The sequence below is a fragment of the Geotrypetes seraphini genome, chromosome 13 (genome assembly GCF_902459505.1).
Source record: "Geotrypetes seraphini chromosome 13, aGeoSer1.1, whole genome shotgun sequence".
Classification (NCBI taxonomy): domain Eukaryota; kingdom Metazoa; phylum Chordata; class Amphibia; order Gymnophiona; family Dermophiidae; genus Geotrypetes; species Geotrypetes seraphini.
The window spans coordinates 68,566,211-68,585,149 of NC_047096.1; the positions used below are offsets into that span (position 1 = coordinate 68,566,211).

General features: G+C 43.1%; 1 protein-coding gene across 3 annotated transcripts in view; it reads left to right on the top strand.

Moving 5' to 3' along the window:
• KLHL10 (kelch like family member 10) overlaps positions 1–18,939 on the top strand; it is a 43,689-nt gene that overhangs the window by 23,785 nt on the left and 965 nt on the right. For all 3 annotated transcript variants that reach the window (XM_033918231.1, XM_033918230.1, XM_033918232.1), the window contains exons 3-4: positions 17,281–17,898; positions 18,531–18,680. In XM_033918231.1, the coding sequence (XP_033774122.1) occupies positions 17,281–17,898; positions 18,531–18,680 (768 nt within the window). The remainder of the gene's footprint in view (positions 1–17,280; positions 17,899–18,530; positions 18,681–18,939) is intronic.

Sequence of the window (18,939 nt, forward strand, 5' to 3'; positions counted from 1 at the left end):
TCCAGAGGAAGGCTACTAAAATGATGCGTGGTCTTCGTCATAAGGCATATGGGGACAGACTTAAAGATCTCAATATGCATACATTAGAGCAGCCCCTCAATCTTTTCCAGACGGCGGCACACTAAATGCAGTGCCCCGGCCGCAAGGCACCCGGAAGTTAATGCAATGACATCACACACATGCATGACATCATCATGTCAATGTCTGCGCATGCGTGGAGGCCCGTCTTGCTGCGATTCCGCCGTTACAGGGATCCAGGAGGTGCAGGGAGAAACGCCAGCCAGGAGGAGAACATAAGATTTGCCGCTGCTGGGTCAGACCATTGGTCCATCGTGCCCAGCAGTCCGCTCACATGGCAACCCTTAGGTCAAAGACCAGTGCCCTATTTGAGTCTAGCCTTACTTGCATATGTTCTATTCCAGTAGGAACTTATCCAACCTTGTCTTGAATCCCTGGAGGGTGTTTTCCCCTATAACAGCCTCCAGAAGAGTGTTCCAGATTTCTACCACTCTCTGGGTGAAGAAGAACTTCCTTACGTTTGTACGGAATCTTTTCCCTTCTAACTTTAGCGAGTGCCCTCGCGTTCTTTTCACCTTGGAGAGGGTGAACAATGTCTCTCTCTACTAAGTCAATTCCCTTCAATATCTTGAATGTTTTGATCATGTCCCCTCTGTCTTCTTTTCAAGGGAGAAGAGGCCCAGTTTCTCTAGCCTCTCGTTGTACGGCAACTCCCCCAGTCCCGTAACCATTTTTGTCGCTCTTCTCTGCACCCTTTCAAGTAGTACTGTGTCCTTTTTCATGTACAGCAAACGGTGTTGGACGCAGTATTCCAGGTGGGGGCGTACCATGGCCCGGTATAGCGGCATGATAACTTTTTCAGATCTACGCCGGCTGACTTCCTACAGGATGTGTCTCTCGCCGTGAGAGGCACATCCTGTAGGCAGGCAGCCAGCCGGCATGGACGACTGTCCTCCTCGCCAGTGTGTCGCGGCACACCAGAAATCTCAGGAGGCACACAGTTTGCGATACACTGCTTTAGAGGAAAGGTGGGAGAGGAGAGATATGATAAGAGACATTTAAATCCAAAAAAATCACCAAAAATACTACCAACCAGGGGTGGGCTGGCCTGAAGAGATATTAATTAACGAATAAAGGTGGAGAAAAAGCCTCAAATAATCACATATAATGACAGCAGTCCAGAATGACTTCAAGCTGCCACTCTGCTTGTCACTGGCATAAAAAAACACCACATTAAATGTTCATCTCATACTGGGCAACCACCCATCACTTACCCAGTATGAGATGAATATTTAATGTGGTGGTTTTTTATGCCAATAGTTTTATCATTAGCGGACTGGCCCTCTTAAATCAGGCCTTACAGAAAATGTCATTTTTGGTTGCTTATTTTGCCAACACATGCATAATTCTGGCTGCTCCACAGTTACATCTCCTTATCTTTCCTCTCCTCTGCCTGGATTTGATATGACCAGTTAGTGCCGATATTCAATGGTACTGCCTTGTTATGTGCTGCTGAATGCTGTGCAATTTTAAGTGAGCAAACCGCCTCTTCTGCCCTCTTAAATCATTTTGAATATTGTTGTTTATTGAATATTGGGCCCCCAGTTCTTTCAAAAAAATGATTACTACTCCTAAAAACTTTTCAAATAGAACTGTGGGAACCCCCATGATGCCTATTAGGGGGGGAAAGAGGTTCATTAAAGACTGGTAGAAGGGGGAAGGGGGGGAATTGATCATGGTCTCCTCAAACATTTTAGTTCAAAGAAAAACTAGGATGTAATTTTATTCTATTACTTAACGAATTATTTTTATGTTACCTCCCTTGTCATGGTACATTTGAAATGTACAGAATATGAATTTATTTAATTCATTTTCAATCCCATTTTCCCCAAAGAGCTCAGAACGGGTTACAGGTTAACATACATAATATACAATTAACAGGTTAAATTTGGCGTAGTTACAGTTCAAGATGTTTCAATACAAGTTTTATTCTAATGCGACATATAGCGAGGATCTAGTACATTCATATACATTTATTTTTGATCCATTGGTCGTGGTAGGAGAGTTGAGTGAAGAGGTGTATTTTTATAGCTTTCCTAAAGTTGAGGAGTCCTTCAAGGGATCTGATCTGCAGGTTTATTTAGGTCTGCGCCTGTACACTTATGGAGGGTTTGGTGAATGTAGTGCTTAATGACTATCTAGAGCAGGGGTGTCCAACCTGCGGCCCCGTGAAGTATTTTGTGTGGCCCCGGTCGAGGGCGATGCCGTGTTTTCCTCTGCTGCCCCCAGGTGTTTACCGTCTTGCCGGCTCCCTCCTCTGTCTTGCTGCAGCATTTACGCGTTTGTGCGGCCCCAGAAAAATTTTGGGGGGACAATGCGGCTCAGAGAAGCCAAAAAGTTGGACACCCCTGATCTAGAGCGTTTTCTCATTTTACATCCTATGCAATCAGGCCTTCGTCCTCACTATAGCACTGAGACAGAGCTAGTTTCCTTATTTGACTATCTTTACCAGTCGTTTAGTGTATGTACAAGTGTTTTAATTATGCAGTTCAACCTTAGCAGTACTTTTGATCTAGTAGATCATCAAATTCTGTTGAGCTGTTTGGAAGCTATTGGAGTGTCAGGTAATGTCCTAAATTGGTTTAGAGGTTTCCTTGAAAGCCATTCTTATCAGGTACACCTAGATAATTCCTTTTCCCATAAATTGAAGAATGTATGTGGAGTTCCTCAAGGCTCTCCTTTATCCCTAACATTGTTTAATCTTTACTTGGCTCCACTTGGTTTACAAATTTCTTCTCTGGGTGTTAAGCTATGCAGATGATGTTACAATAATCATTCCATTGACAGCTTTGCTTTCATTCAATCGATTCTTGATGCTGTGGAAGTTTGGATGTATGACTTTAGTTTAAAACTCAATCCTGATAAGACAAAAATTTTTTTTTTTTTTTTGCATCTCCATGTGATGCTATCAAGGAGGACTCTTTAAATTTGAACGGTAACATTTATTCCATCTTACCAGAGTCTACCTGGATCGAAAATTATCTTTTACTTCCTTTTATGGAAACTAAGAATGATAAAACCATATTTTCATTTTTTTTTCATTTAGATTGTTGGTACAGTCTCTTATTCTGAGTTTATTGGACTATTGTAATAGCCTCTATCTCGCGATGTCTAAGCAAAATATAAAAAAAGGTTGCAGATCACTTCAAAACACTATAGTAAGGTTGATTTTTGGACTGAAACGAACTGATCACATATCGCAGCATTATTACAGCTTACACTGGCTGACTAGAGGCTAGAATAATTTTCAAGTTTGGCTGTATATGTTTTAAAGCTCTGAATGGATTATTGCCAAGTTATCTTCTTGATCATTTCAAATTCGTAAACAGGAAACATTTACATATACTACGATTCTTTGACTTTCCATCAGTAAAGGGTTGTGTTTATAAATGATTCTTTGGTGAAATGTTATATCAGGCGGCTTGGTGTCGGGTCAAAAGCGCGCCGGGACAAAGGCGCGCCCAGACAATTGAGCGTAGCGCGCGCCGCCGTGCCGCTCTAAATTACTGTTTTAGTGCTCCAACGGGGGGGCATGGGGGGAACCCCCCCACTTTATTTAATAGATATCGCGCCACGTTGTGGGGGCATTGTGGGGGGTTGTAACACCCCACATTTTACTGAAAACTTAACTTTTTCCCTGTTTTTAGGGAAAAAGTTCAGTTTACAGTAAAATGTGGAGGGTTACAACCCCCCAAACCCCCCATAAAGCCGGCGCGATGTCTATTAAGTAAACTGGGGGGGTTCCCCAACAAAACCCCCTGTCGGAGCCCCTAAAAACTGTAATTTAGAGCGGTGCGGCAGCACGCGCTTTTGTCTTTCGCGCCGTTGTCTATGAACCGGCGGCTTTATGGGAAAAACAAATTTGTGTTGACATATTTTCCACCTCTTATTTAGTTTTCAGAAAAATGCTAATAACATCTCTCTTTGGCAAACACAGTAAAGCCTTGGATTGCAAGTAACTTGGTTTGCAAGTGTTTTGCAAGTGTTTTGCAAGACAAGCAAAACATTTTATTAAATTTTAACTTGATAAACAAGCAATGTCTTGCAATACAAGTACTTACAGTATACACAGATCACAACTGAGCCGATGGTTCTTCTCCCTCTGGCACTGCAAGTGTGTAGTGAATGTTCTAAATGAGCAAAGTCTTGCAATACGAGTACATACAGTATACACGCATCACATCACAATTGAGCCAATGGTTCTTCTCTCTCTGATGCTGCGGGAGTGTAGTGACTGTTCTATACAAGCGAGGTCTTGTAATACAAGTACCGTATTTGCCGGCGTATAAGACGACTTTTCAGTACCTTAAAATCCTCCCCAAAGTCGGGGGTCGTCTTATACGCCGGGTACTGTTTAGAGAGCTGCACGGGGACGCCCCTAGGGTCGCGGGGATCCCGTGGGGACGCCCCTAGGGTCGTGGGGATCCCGTGGGGACGCCCCCTAGGGTCGCGGGGCTCCTGCGGGGCTGGATGCTCAGTCTTCTGGATGTACGCGGCTCTTCTTCTCCCTACCTTCTCTGCTTGCAGCACAGAGCCGAACGGAAGTCTTCCCGACGTCAGCGCTGACGTCGGAGGGGAGGGAGGGCTTAAACAAAGCTTAAACAAAGCCCTCCCTCCCTCCGACGTCAGCGCTGACGTCGGGAAGACTTCCGTTCGGCTCTGTGCTGCAGGCTGGGCAGATAAGGAGAAGGAGAGTAGCCTTGCGGTTCGAGTGGCTACCAAGGGAGAGGGGCGGCCGCCCCGCCCCAGTTGCAGCACAGCTGGCCAGGTTCCCTTACTTTTGTGGCACTTCCCCGACCGACCGATAACAGCCCGGGTCCGACAATCCTCCCTGCCCTGTAGCCGCGAATCTAAATTACCTTCTTACAGCAGCTGTAAGAAGGTAATTTAGATTCGCGGTTAAGGGCAGGGAGGTTTGTCGGACCCGGGCTGTTATCGGTCGGTCGGGGAAGTGCCACAAAAGTAAGGGGACCTGGCCGGCTGTGCTGCACCCGGGGCGGTAGAGAAGGTGTGCGGAAGAAGGGGTAGTCTTATACGGCGAGTATATAACAAAACTCTATATTTTAACTAAAAGTTGGGGGGTCGTCTTATACGCCCAGTCGTCTTATACGCCGGCAAATACGGTATGTATAGTATTTTGTATTAAAGTTTTTGGGTTGTGGAACGAATTGGTGAGTTTCCTTTATTTCCTATGGGGAAATTTGCTTTGATAGACAAGTGCTTTGGATTACAAGCATGCTTCTGGAACGAATTATGCTAACAAACCAAGATTTTACTGTATATTAATTCATTTTGATTATACTATGTTAGTATTCTTTGATTTGTAAACCGCACAGAACCGTGAGGTCGTTGCGCTATATAAGAATCTATGTTATGAAGTGGGAGTAAGAATGTCATTTGGCAGTTTGCAGTTGAAGGGCATGACCAGGGGGTGTTTTGAGGTGTATTTCATCCTGGGAGCGGAGAGACCTGTTCGGCATATACTGAGGAAGCTCGGCTGTCACATAACCTGGTGTCATGTTGTGTGAGGATTTATTTTATTTTATTTTTTTGCAAAACTGTTTATTTAACTTTTTAAATAGAAAATACAAAGTGTAAGACATAGAAAAATGCAATGAACAATAACAAATGACACACAAAGGTAAAGAATCTTTCAAAAACCCGCATATCCTAGCTACTAACAAAAAACATCACCTCACTGTAAAAGGAATCATCATTGCCCCAACCCCCCCAAAACAGTCAGCCTCCCACCACCCAGCAACCCCCCCCCCCGGACCAACCCTCACTAACCCAGCTCAAGCCCAGAGTGGAGTAAAGATGCCCGCCAGCTGAATAAAATCCAAACGATTAAGTAACTACTTCTGCCCCAGCAAATTAGCAGAGTGCCTACAACCCACTAACGCGACCCGTGCACGTGGCCACAAACAGAACAAAGCAGCATCAAAACCGGAAAATGTCTCCCTAGGATTTGAACAATTAACTACATAATAACATAATAGATGACGGCAGATAAAAACCCGAATGGTCCATCCAGTCTGCCCAACCTGAAGTCTCTGTCAAAGCTCACTCGAGTCTATCTACACCCTCCTAGCCTTTGAGGCCCTCCCCAGCCCATCCTCCTCAAACGGCCATTACAGTAGTGCTGCCCGATTCAGAGAAAAATTTTGATTCGATTCGATTCACTGTTAATGACGCAGCTTTTTAAGTTTAAACATTTTATTTAACCAAGGCAATATCATATCAAAAATTCCCAGCTTTCATCCCCAGCCTCCCAGACTCACCAGCCCCCCCTTCCGATTCCCAGCTTCCATCCCCAGCCCCCAAGACTCACCAGCCCCCCTGCCAATTTCAGCTTCCATCCCCAGGCGCCAAGACTCACCAGCCCCCCTGCCGATTTCAGCTTCCATCCCCAGGTCCCAAGACTCACCAGCCCCCCTGCCGATTTCAGCTTCCATCCCCAGCCCCCCTGCTGATTTCAGCTTCCATCCCCAGCCCCCTGCCGATTTCAGCTTCCATCCCCAGGTCCCAAGACTCACCAGCCCCCCTGCCGATTTCAGCTTCCATCCCCAGCCCCCCTGCCGATTTCAGCTTCCATCCCCAGCCCCCAAGACACACCAGCCCCCATTCCGATTCATTTACTTACTGGACTGGATATTAAATCGCGGGGAAAGAGCCAGCCAAAAATAGTATTTGCTGTTGCCGAGGTCTGCTGCACGAGGTCTGCTCACTCGCCGATTGACTCTCCCACTCCTTTTATTTCTTCCGATGTAACTTCTGGTTTCGCAAAACCGGAAGTTACATTAGATGGGTAGAATCCAGTGGCCGGCGGCGTGAAATATCCCGAACTCATCTTGCAGCTGAATCGGTAAGTCCGGTTTTTAACAAAAATGAACCGATTCGAATCGATTCACCTGATTTGAATCGGTGAACCGATTCGAATCGTGAATTGGGCAGCACTAATATACAGACACAGACCGTGCAAATCTGCCCAGTACTGGCCTTAGTTCTTCAATATTTACTATTATTTTCTTATTCTAGATCCTCTGTGTTCATCCCATGCTTTTTTTTTTTACTATTATTTTCTTATTCTAGATCCTCTGTGTTCATCCCATGCTTTTTTTTTTAACTGTGTCACCGTTTTCCTCTCCACTACCTCTCAGGAGCACATCCACCACCCTCTCCGTAAAGAAGAATTACCTTACATTGCTCTTGAGTCTTCCACCCCTCTACCTCAAATTATGTCCTCTGGTTTTACCATTTTCCTTTCTCTGGAAAAGATTTTGTTTTACATTAATACCTTTCAAGTATTTGAACGTCTGAATCATATCTCCCCTGTCCCTCCTTTCCTCTAAGGCAGGGGTGTCCAATGTTGATCCTCGAGGGCCGCAATCCAGTCGGGTTTTCAGGATTTCCCCAATGAATATGCATGAGATCTATTAGCATACAATGAAAGCAGTGCATGCAAATAGACCTCATGTTTATTCATTGGGGAAATCCTGAAAATCCGACTGGACTGCGGCCCTCGAGGACCGACATTGGACACCCCTGCTCTAAGGTATACATATTCAGAGCTTCCAGTCTCTCCTCATACGTCTTTTGTCGCAAACCTCTTATTTTTGTCACCCTCCTCTGGACCGCTTCAAGCCTTTTTGTGTCCTTCACCAGATACGGACTCCAAAACTGAAAATAATACTCCTAGTGGGGCCTCACCAACAACTTGTACAGGGGCATCAACACCTTCGTTCTTCTACTGGTTACGGCTCTCTTTATACAACCCAGCATCCTTCTGGCAGCAGCAACCGCCTTGTCGCCTTTAGATCTTCGGACACTATCATCCCAAGGTCCCTCTCCCTATCCGTGCAAATCAGCCTCTCCCCTCCCAACCTATACGGCTCCTTCCGATTATTAATCCCCAAATGCATTAATCTGCATTTCTTTGCACTGAATTTTAGTTGCCAGATTTTACCATTCCTCTAACTTTTGTAGATCCTTTTTCATGTTTTCCACTCCCTCCTCAGTGTCTACTCCGTTACAAATCTTGGTATCATCCGCAAAAAGGCAAACTTTTCCTTTTAACCCTTCAGCAATGTCACTCACAAACATATTGAACAGGATCAGCCCCAGCACTGAACCCTGAGGGACTCCACTACTCACCTTTCCTTCCTCTGAGCGACTTCATTTAACCACCACCCTCTGGCATCTGCCGTCAACCAGTTTCTAATCCAGTTCTCCACTTTGGGTCCTAACTTCAGCCCTTCAAGTTTCTTCAAGTGCCTCCTATGAGGAACCGTGCCAAAGGCTTTGCTGAAATCTAAGTAAATTACATCTAGCATATGTCCTCGATCCAGTTCTCTGGTCACCCAATCAAAAGTTCAATCAGGTTCGTTTGGCACAATTTACCTTTAGTAAAGCCATATTGCCTCGGATCCTGTAACCCATTAGATTCTAGGAAGTTCACTATTCTTTCTTTCAGCAACACTTCCATTATTTTTCCAACAACCGAAGTGAGGCTTACCGGCCTGTAGTTTCCCGCTTTATTCCTGTGACTTTTGTGAATAGGGACCACATCCGCTCTTCTCCAGTCCCCAGGAATCACTCCCATCTCCAGAGATTTGTTGAACAAGTCTTTAATAGGACCCATCAGAACCTCTCCTTCAGTATCCTGGGATGGATCCGGTCCGGTCCCATCGCTTTGTCCACCTTCAGTTTTTCAAGTTGTTCATAAACACTTCCTCCATGAATAGCGCAGAATCTACTCCATTTTCTCGTGTAACTTTGCCAGACAATCTCGGGCCTTCTCCAGGTTTTTATTCCGTGAACACAAGAGCTGAAGTATTTGTTTAGCACGTTTGCTTTTTCCTCATCACTCTCCACATATCGGTTGCCAGCATCTTTTAGTTTTGCAATTCCATTTTTCATCTTCCTCCTTTCACTGATATGTCTGAAAAAAGTTGGGTCTCAGTTTTTTCAGCGGCACCGCCATCCAAACTGTGCCGGCCCCACTCATGATCAGGACAGCACCTTTAGCCACTCACCTGGCACCAAAATTCTATCGAACAACACTGTTGGGGTTGCTTTTTAAGCCAGGGCTATCGAAGCTCCAAAATCAACTAGCCATCCGAGCTGGTGGCGTCCCTTTTCCCCTTATTGTGGAAGGATTTGTTCGCTAGCTTCAGGCCCTTGAAGACACGATGTTTGGCTAAGGGGCAGCCAGTGAGCTGACGATAAAGCCTGGTAGACAGTGTCACGGGCGTGGTTTTTTAGTAGTCTGAGTGCCGCATTTTCTACACATTGGAGACATCGTATGCTCTTCTCCATGAGACTGTTGAATAGACTAAGGCATAGAGTAGTTGGGCAAAGTCAGATTCAGAAAGTAGTTCCTTATTTTCCAGAGCTGTAGCAGGTAGTAAAATGAGGAATATACCACCTGAGAAATGTGGTTAGAAAGTGATAGATTGGAGTCGAGGAGTATTTCTAGGCTGCGCACTTGGTCTTTTGCAGTTATGGTAGTTGAGTCCCAGCAAAGCAAGGGACAGGCACAGTTGAAGCATTCTTTGCAGATCCAAAGGAGTTCCGTTTTGGAGGCATTTAGTAGTAATTTGTTGATGGACATCCAGATTTTGATTTCCAAGAGGCAGTTTAGGAGTTTCATGATCTGGGCATCACGGTTTTCTCCTAGTGGTGATTAAAATTAAATTAAAATCACAACCTATAAAACCCAGCTGTAGGTTGAAGGTGTGAGAGGTGGTGGATTTTTAATTCTTTAAAGATCATAACTTCTAGAATCATACCTCAGTCAATTGTATGCAGCGTCCTTTCATTTAAATGTTGACATTTTCAGGGCAGCCAACCTCATGATAATCTGACAAATCCCTTGACTCTTTCTCCTAGGCTTATGCAATCTTCTACTTTTACCATTCCTCCATCCATGGTTCATTTTATCCACTCCCTTTCCCCTAGATGACCACATCTTGAAACGACCATTTTGCTTTCTGTTTTCTTGGTCTTAAACTCTAGGATGATCTGCCACTCCTCATTCTTTGACTATTCTTTTTAAAAAAAATGTAAAATTCCCCTCAACTGTTTTTGGTTTGGCTTCTCCTTTGTCTGCATCTTGCTAATGGTTTGAAATCACACTGCCTGCTGTCCCACTACAATGTACCGTATGCATTTTTTGTTGTTGGGTTTTTTTTCTCATCATGTTTTTAAGACAGCTTTTTGAGCTATAGTATGATTGTGTTCTATCTTATTTATGTGGCATTCCTTTCTGGCTCTTCTTATTTTTAGCACTATAAACAACTTAGACCTGTGTGCCAGATTAGGTAGTATAGCAAAGTCCAAATAAACATAATCATATCTCCACATCCTCTAAGAAAATAAGAATTGTCCTACTGCAGGGGTGTCCAATGTCGGTCCTCGAGGGCCGCAGTCCAGTCGGGTTTTCAGGATTTCCCCAATGAATATGCATGAGATCTATTTGCATGCACTGCTTTCAATGCATATTCATTGGGGAAATCCTGAAAACCCGACTGGACTGCGGCCCTTGAGGACCGACATTGGACACCCCTGCCCTATTGGATCAGACTACCTAATCCAGAATCCTAGTTTTAATAGTAGCCGGTCTAGGTCACAAGTACCTGGGAAAGTCCCAGAAAGAAGCAAGATCTATGCTACTTAACCTCAGGCATATGCTCCATAAGCACGAGTGGACCTGGCAGCTCCTTCCTCTGGGATCCCAGCACTGCACAAATGGCACCGTCTCTCACTGCAGGTCAAATCCAACCCGGAGCCAACGTAAAACAAGTCCTTGGTTAGATAATGCTTTTCCTAAGCCCTAGTTAAGAATATAAGAATTGCCACTGGCTGGGTCCATCATGCCCAGAAGTCCGCTCACGCGGCGGCCCTCTGGTCAAAGACCAGCGCCCTAACTGAGACTAGCACTATCAGCATACGTCCTTGTTCAGCAGGAACTTGTCTAACTTTGTCTTGAATCCCTGGAGGGTGTTTTCCTGAAAGAACTGTGCTGTGGCATTGCCCCTATTTGCAATGTTAAAAAGAACAGGCCCCATAACCAAATCTTGTGGCACACCACTGGTAGCATCCCTTTGCTCAGTGCAATCTCCATTGAGAACTACTCTGTCACATTGCACTCAATCAGTTCCTAACCCACTTGGTCACTAAGAGGGACTAGAGGGCAGCGTGGAACAGTCTAAAATACACACCTAGGGCAGCGGTCTTCCTCCATCCAAGTCTCTGGTCACCCAATCAAGGAACTTGATCAGATTTGTCGGATAAATCCTGGCTCAAGTCCTGTAATCCACTGAATTCTGGAAACGTCCCTATTCTCTGTTTTAAAAGTGTTTCTGTTAATTTACTTACTGCAGAACTCAGACTTAGCAGGCTGTCGTTTCCTACCTCTTCCTTACTTCCACTGTTGTAGAGAGGGACCATATCTGCATTCTTTCTCTGGTTTGCTAGATGCTAAATAGTCCAGTCTTTTCCTTTAAAAGCAACTCCATTCATTTACGTTTCCCTCCAGGCATTTGATTAAACCTTTTTTAAACCCAGATACATTAGCTGTTTACCAGCAAAGATTCCACTGGTTCATTTAAGTGTGCTTAGGTTCCAGGTGGGCTGGTGCAATAAATAGAAAAAAATATGGAGTTTTATATATATATTTTTTTTAAGTGTAAAAAATTGGGATCTCTTAGGGAGAGGAGGAAATAGTGGAGGGGCAGACTGGATGGGCCAGTTAGTCTTTATCTGCTGTCATGTTTCTATCTGTTCTACTCGACTCAGGCTTTTATAGACCTCTATAAAATCTCCCCCATCATCTTTTCTTCAAGCTGAAGAGCCAGGAACATTTTTAGCCTTTCCTCCCGAGAGGAATTCCATCCCTTTAATCCAAGGGTGTCCAACCTGCGGCCCCTTGAAGTATTTTGTGAGACCCCGGTCGAGGGCGATGCCGTGTTTTCCTCTGCTACCCCCAGGTGTTTACCGTCTTGCCAGCTCCCACCTCTGTCTTGCTGCAGCATTTGCGCAGCCCCAGAAATTTTTTTTTCGGCCAAAGCGACCCAAGCCAAAAGGTTGGACACCCCTGTTAATCATTTTGGTCGTCTTTCTGTATCTTTTTCAGTTGTACCTTTTTTTTTTCCAGATGTAGCAACCAGAATTGCACACAAATATTCAAAATGTGGTCTCACTGTGGAGCAATACAGAGACATAATATTAAAGGAAGAGAGAAACAAAACTGAACATCGTTTACATTTTTGGCCACCTTTGCACAGAGCAGATTTCAAAATATTGTCCATTTTGACACCTACATCTTTTCTTCAATGGTGACACAATGTGGCACCAACCATCTTGCAGCAAGAATATGGGTTATTCTTCCCAATGTGCATCACCTTGTACTTGTCCACATCTGCCATTTGGATGCCCAATCTTCCAGCCTCCGAAGATCCTTCTGTAATTTCATACTCCACATACAATTAACAACTTTGTCATCTGCAAATCTAATCATCTCACTCAGGGTTCCTATTTCTAGATCATTTATAAATATCACTGTGGTACTTCACTATCCTTCCTTCCTCCTTCTTCAACAAGTTCCCAGTTCACAACAGAACAATGTCTCCTATCCCATGGGGTTTTTTTCTTAGGAACCTCTAATGAAGGATTTTGTCAAAAGCTTTTCAAAAATTATAGCAAATTGGTGAGGCAAGTCAGCCCTTGGCTGAGTCTATATCAGTGTATCACAAACTGTGTGCCATGGTGAGATGCCGGCTGACTTCTTACAGGACGTGCCTCTCAAGGTGAGGCACATCTTGTAGGCAGTCAGCTGGTGCCTCTCCTCCTCTAGCACCTTCCCCACCCACGTCGTAGTAATAGCAGGCTTATGCTGCATCCTGTTTTCTTCATTTGGATACTTTTAATATGTTTTGAAAGATGTTCTTTTGGCACTAAATCTCTTTCATATCACCTGCCAGTTGTTGTGTGGAGGTCTTTCTATTTTTGACACATGGAATGCATCTAGTTCTAGTCTAAGCTTCAAAAGATGGCATTTTTACATCACATATGCCCAATTTAAACTCATCTTTGCAGCTGCTCTTCCTTTTGTATTTAAAGCATTTTCCTTATTTTATGATTGCCTTTTCAAAAGTTAAATGTTGACGCAGTAGATTTCCTTAGTGTATTCACTCCCATTATAAACTCAAACTTTGATCAGGGTCACCGCAGGAGGGCCTCCACTCATGCTTGTGATGTCATTGTGTCAACATCCATGCACTTCTGGATGCCCTCCAGCCATGGCACTGAGTTTAATGTGCCACAGCGTCAAAATGTTTGTGGCACTAGTGTAGAATGTCAAGATCAAAATTGATCTTGACATTCTACAACAGGGGGAGAAGGAAAGCATTATCTAACCAAGGACTTGTTTCACTTTGGCTCCGGGTTGTATTTGACCTGCAGCATGGGACAGTGAGAGACGGTGCCATTTGTGCAGTGCTAGGATCCCAGAGGAAGGAGCTGCCGGGTCCACTCGTGTTTATGGAGCTAAGTTGAATAGTTTTTCACCTTTGTTGTTGGCGATTGGTATTTTGCATTACGTTTAGTTTAATTGTGTGTCAATAGAAGTTTGGAACATTATTTGCTCTACCTCTGGAGGCGATGCGGGGTTTTCTCATACGGACGATTAGTCCAGGAGGTTTTTTTACTGCACCTCTCTCCATGGGTAAGAGGAGCCAATGATTTACAAACCTGTAAGTCTTTTATGACTTATTGTGTATGCAGTAACGTGATTGCTCTGCATTTGTCTGAGGCTCTACGTGGGTCGAGCAGCACTCAGACTTAATGGGGTGGGTCAGTAGAGTGGGCAGACTTGATGGGCTGTAGCCCTTTTCTGCCGTCACCTTTCTATGTTAGTAACAAGATGACTGTTCCGTTCTCGTGGCAACAATGGTAAGCTCTCTCATGCCAAGTTTGGGAGTACTTTAAGGGCCAAAATTGTTCCACTTATGTATTGACATTCAGTGCTTGCCCTGAGCATATAACTTGCATTGTTAAACTGCATTTGAAAATTTTGGAAATTCACCCTTGTTTTTGAGATTAGCGGTATATTTTTGCCTTTACTCAAAATTGCAAATTAAATGATTTATTGTGCAATGCTGATGTATTGTCATCTTTAATGGGGTCTTATTTTACAGCCTTTGGGACATTGCAAATGTGGTCATTGTTCTGTGTGCACTTTGACTCACCAATAAAAATTGTTTGAAAGTAACCAGAAACACTGAGGTTTGAAGACTAGAGGTCTGGAATTTGTTTTAAATATATCTGTCTATAAATGTAATTTATATATACCTAGATCTGTCCTTGTGGCTTATATTAATTACATTGGTCAAATTTCCTTGATGTTACCACATTCTCTAGCAACAAATTCAAACTTAACTGCATGTGAATAAATATTTTCTGAGTTGTGTTTTGATGTTAAAAACTTGCATTGTGGAACATCAACATTTTTTTAAAGAATAAAAGGTGATGGAACCACTGTTTAGCCTATTTGAGCTTTGGAGCATTTTTTTAAATATATTTAGAATCTCACTGAAAAGAAGCTTCTCTCTGAAATCTGGTCATTAAAAAAATTCTGCACAAAATTTAAGAATGCAAAAATCTTATCCTGAGAGTCGTAGCCGTGTTTTGAATAGACTTGACCTTTGATTCTGTGCTTCTCAGTGTCTTTGCTGATCCCTGCCTCTGAGTTGCTGTGGGGTGGGGGTGAGGTGGGTCCGGGGAGGGCATAAGAGTCCAGCCCTCCGCGGTTGTTTGATGAAAATGTAAACCATAGTTATTCTTGCTGTTGTATTTCCTTCTGCTTAATAAAATAGATTTGAACATAAAAAGAAATGCTACAAAGCAAAAAAAGGGCTAAGTGGAGACCAGGCAGTAACAAATTAAGAGAAGAAAATAGGTGCCCTAGAGTTGAGACAGCATTTAAATACTAATATTCAATCATAGAAGAAAAAAGCAAAAATAAAAATACTTAACTGAACAACTAGGATATGTTGTCAGTTAAGAGCAGGACCCAAAAATGCAACCCAAACAGAAGTCTCTGTTTTGCCTACTACTGCATCAGGGGAATCTAGCTTCTGATGTGGCTGCGGGAGCTAAGAGGTCACAAATTAAAAACTGCCTCCTCAATATACTTCTCCTAGTACTCTTCGCTATGACTAGTCTGGTCTCTAGAATAAGCTCTGTTATTGTCTACTGTAACCTATTTGTTGTCATGACTAGTCTGTTTTCAAATGATTGTGGGAGAATGGGATAGAAATCTAAATAAATAAAATGTTCCTCCCACATAAAGGGGGAAACACATCAAAGTTGAAATCCATATAAAAAATTGTATTATCTTCTATAGCACTATTCAACCCATTAGGGTCTACTGTGCTGAGGACATAAATCCATTTTTTGCTCCCATTTCATCAAAACCCACCAAATGTTACAACTTTATATCATTTGTAATTAATTCAAGACAAGACAATGAAAGGAATCAAACTCATGGCCCCTCTCTAAACCGTGGTTCCATCACCTGTTTTTCTCTCTTGGGATCTTGCCAGGTATTTGCAACCTGTATTGGCCACTGTTGGAAACAGGATACTAGGCTTAATGGACTTTCAGTATGTCCCAAAATGGCAAAGCTTTTGCTCTTATATGTGGAGGATTGGGTTGAGAACCACTGTTCTAAAATAAACTTTTATGTGAAATTTAGTCTTTTAAAAATTATAACCTATATTTTAAACTGCCCTTGTTAATTAAGCAGAGTAACTTATTTTTAAAACACTAAAATTACTTAATTAACCCCAAGCCTACCTTTTCTCAAATTTGAATGCCATTTTCCACCAGGTAAATACTCGCCAGAGGTGTTCTTCCCCATAAGTACTAGCCCAATTCCTCTTCAGGACTAGTAACATAGTAGATGACGGCAGATAAAGACCCGAATGGTCCATCCAGTCTGCCCAACCTGATTCAATTTAAATTTTTTTTTTTTTCTTCTTAGCTATTTCTGGGCAAGAATCCAAAGCTCTACCCAGTACTTTGCTTGGGTTCCAACTGCCGAAATCTCTGTTAAGACTTACTCCAGCCCATCTACACCCTCCCAGCCATTGAAGCCCTCCCCTGCCCATCCCCCACCAAACGGCTATACACAGGCACAGACCGCACCACCAAGCTCTGGCTTACTTATGCATCTGTACTTCTAAGAAAATGTCTAACAATTCTTTGATGATTCACATTCCAGTTAGTTTACCAGAAGGACCTTTAACTTTGCTCCCCACACATCACACTATGGTTTAATTCAGTGTTTCTCAACTCGGTCCTGGAGTAACTCCTTGTTAGTCAGGTTTTCGGAATATTCACATTGAATTTGCATAAACTTGATTTGCATACACTGCCTTCATTATATGCAAATGTTTCATGCATATTCATTGTGGATATCTTGAAAACCTGACTAGCAAGGGACCAGGGACCAAGTTGAGAAACACTGGTTTAATTAACTAGTATTGTATTACAGTTTTTTCTTACCCCTTATCAGATCCAAAAGTAGGTAGAATTCCTCTGGCACTTCTGCCTTAGCAGCACCATATTTCAAAATAACAGCTGAAAGGAACTCACTTCTCCACAGTGGTCTCTAGTTCTGCTAGACTTCTTTATTGCTTGTATAAGGAGGCGGCAAAGAATGTCCTTCCTACTAGCTCAAATAAGAGAACTACTGCTTTACCCCTCCTTTTACAAAGGGAGGGTAGCCAACTGCCAGGGAGCAAATGCTCAGACTCCCACTGAGTCCCTATGGGCACTGGATCAATTATCACAGCCCACTGGGATAATCACCTTTGTAAAAGGGTGCCTTAGTTGCCAGAAGGCCATATAGAATATAGCTGGAAAACAGAATGCTGAAGTCCTAAGAAAACATGAATTGATAATAAAATATTTACTTTGGGAAAATTGATTTAGAAAAGGCTCCTTTTTTCATTTAAAAAGACAACTTTCTATTCTGTACACTTTACAAGGGTGGGAAATGGATGGAAGCAGTATTGCAGTATTATAATGTGGATTAAACAAACACCATTAGCAAAAATAAAAATGGGAGGGCATTTAAAGTAGCATTATTACCTTTAAAAGACAATTAAGCTATAAATCTACATAATTTATCATCAGGTTCGACTGGCACTGATGCATGCTGAATATTTCATGAACAACGTTAAAATCAATGACTATGTGAAAGACAGTGAGGAATGCAAACCTGTGATTATAAATGCACTCAAAGCAATGTACGACCTCAACATGAATGGCCCTTCCAGCTCAGACTTCACCAACCCACTCACCAGGCCCCGCCTACCGTATGCCATCCTGTTTGCTATTGGTGGCTGGAGTGGCGGTAGCCCCACTAATGCCATCGAAGCATATGATGCCCGGGCAGACAGATGGGTGAATGTCACTTGCGAAGAGGAGAGCCCACGAGCGTACCATGGAGCAGCCTACTTAAAGGGCTATATTTACATCATTGGCGGGTTTGACAGCGTGGACTACTTCAACAGTGTGAAACGTTTTGATCCTGTGAAGAAGACGTGGCATCAAGTGGCCCCTATGCACTCACGGCGCTGCTATGTCAGCGTAACTGTACTCGACAACTTCATTTACGCCATGGGGGGATTCGATGGGTATGTGCGCCTGAACACAGCAGAACGTTATGAACCTGAAACAAACCAATGGACTCTGATTGCACCCATGCATGAGCAAAGAAGTGATGCTAGTGCTACGACCCTGTTTGGAAAGGTAAAGGGAGGGCACTAGTTTGATCATTTTAATTTTGACATGGTATGATAAACTAGTGCCTACAACAGGTATGTGTTTTTCCTCAAGTTACCTGTCGGACAGGAACCCTAACCGAGACAGCTGCTAAGTCATTTACCACCCCACCCCTCTTTTGTAGCGTGGTTTTTAGCCGTGGCCGGCACTAAAAACCACACTACTGTTTTGTAAAGAGGGGGTTAGAAAGGGCCAAAGCCACACAGGTGATGTCTTAAGTTGATTGAGCATTAAAATCCATTCAAACTATGAGAGTACATTGAATTAATCATGTCTACATCCATTTTAAGGTTGTTAGTTTAGCCCTTTTCCCAAGGCCGTCTCCCATGTCTTCATGACACACTTGTAAGCCTATCCCTTTTGTACTCCATCACTTTTGGTGTAATTATTTTTTTAACACAATGCTCATGGACAGTTGCTAGACAGAGAACTAAACCAAGTGCCCCATTCCTCTATAGGATACAGCTTAGGCAAGATTAATGCAAGCCTCCCCAGAAAATTTTATCCATTATTCTTAAAGCCCTTAAGAAATGCAAGTCGCCATTTTTACTGCTCTTTCTTGTCCTCATTTACTGGTATTAATTTTTTTCCTCCCACAGGTGTACATATGTGGTGGTTTTAATGGGAATGAATGCCTGTTTACAGCCGAAATGTATAGTCCAGAGACAAATCAGTGGACCTTAGTTACACCCATGAGAAGCAGGAGAAGTGGAATAGGCGTCATTGCTTATGGAGACCAAGTGTATGCGGTATGAAAGATTTAATCCTATATAATAAATGTCTATTTTTAAAATCTCTAGTAGCATGCTTACACATAATGAACCTTTGAGCTTAAGGTCCTAGTAAAAACTGGATCTTCAAGAAAAGTTCAATCGTTTAAAATCTATTAAAATATTTGACAGGTACATGACTCGGCCCACTGCTGCCCTTGGTAGCTGTCCCACACTGCAATTTAGGTATGTAAGTTTTCCCAGAGCACAAACATAATCTTGTATTAGAACATGAGGT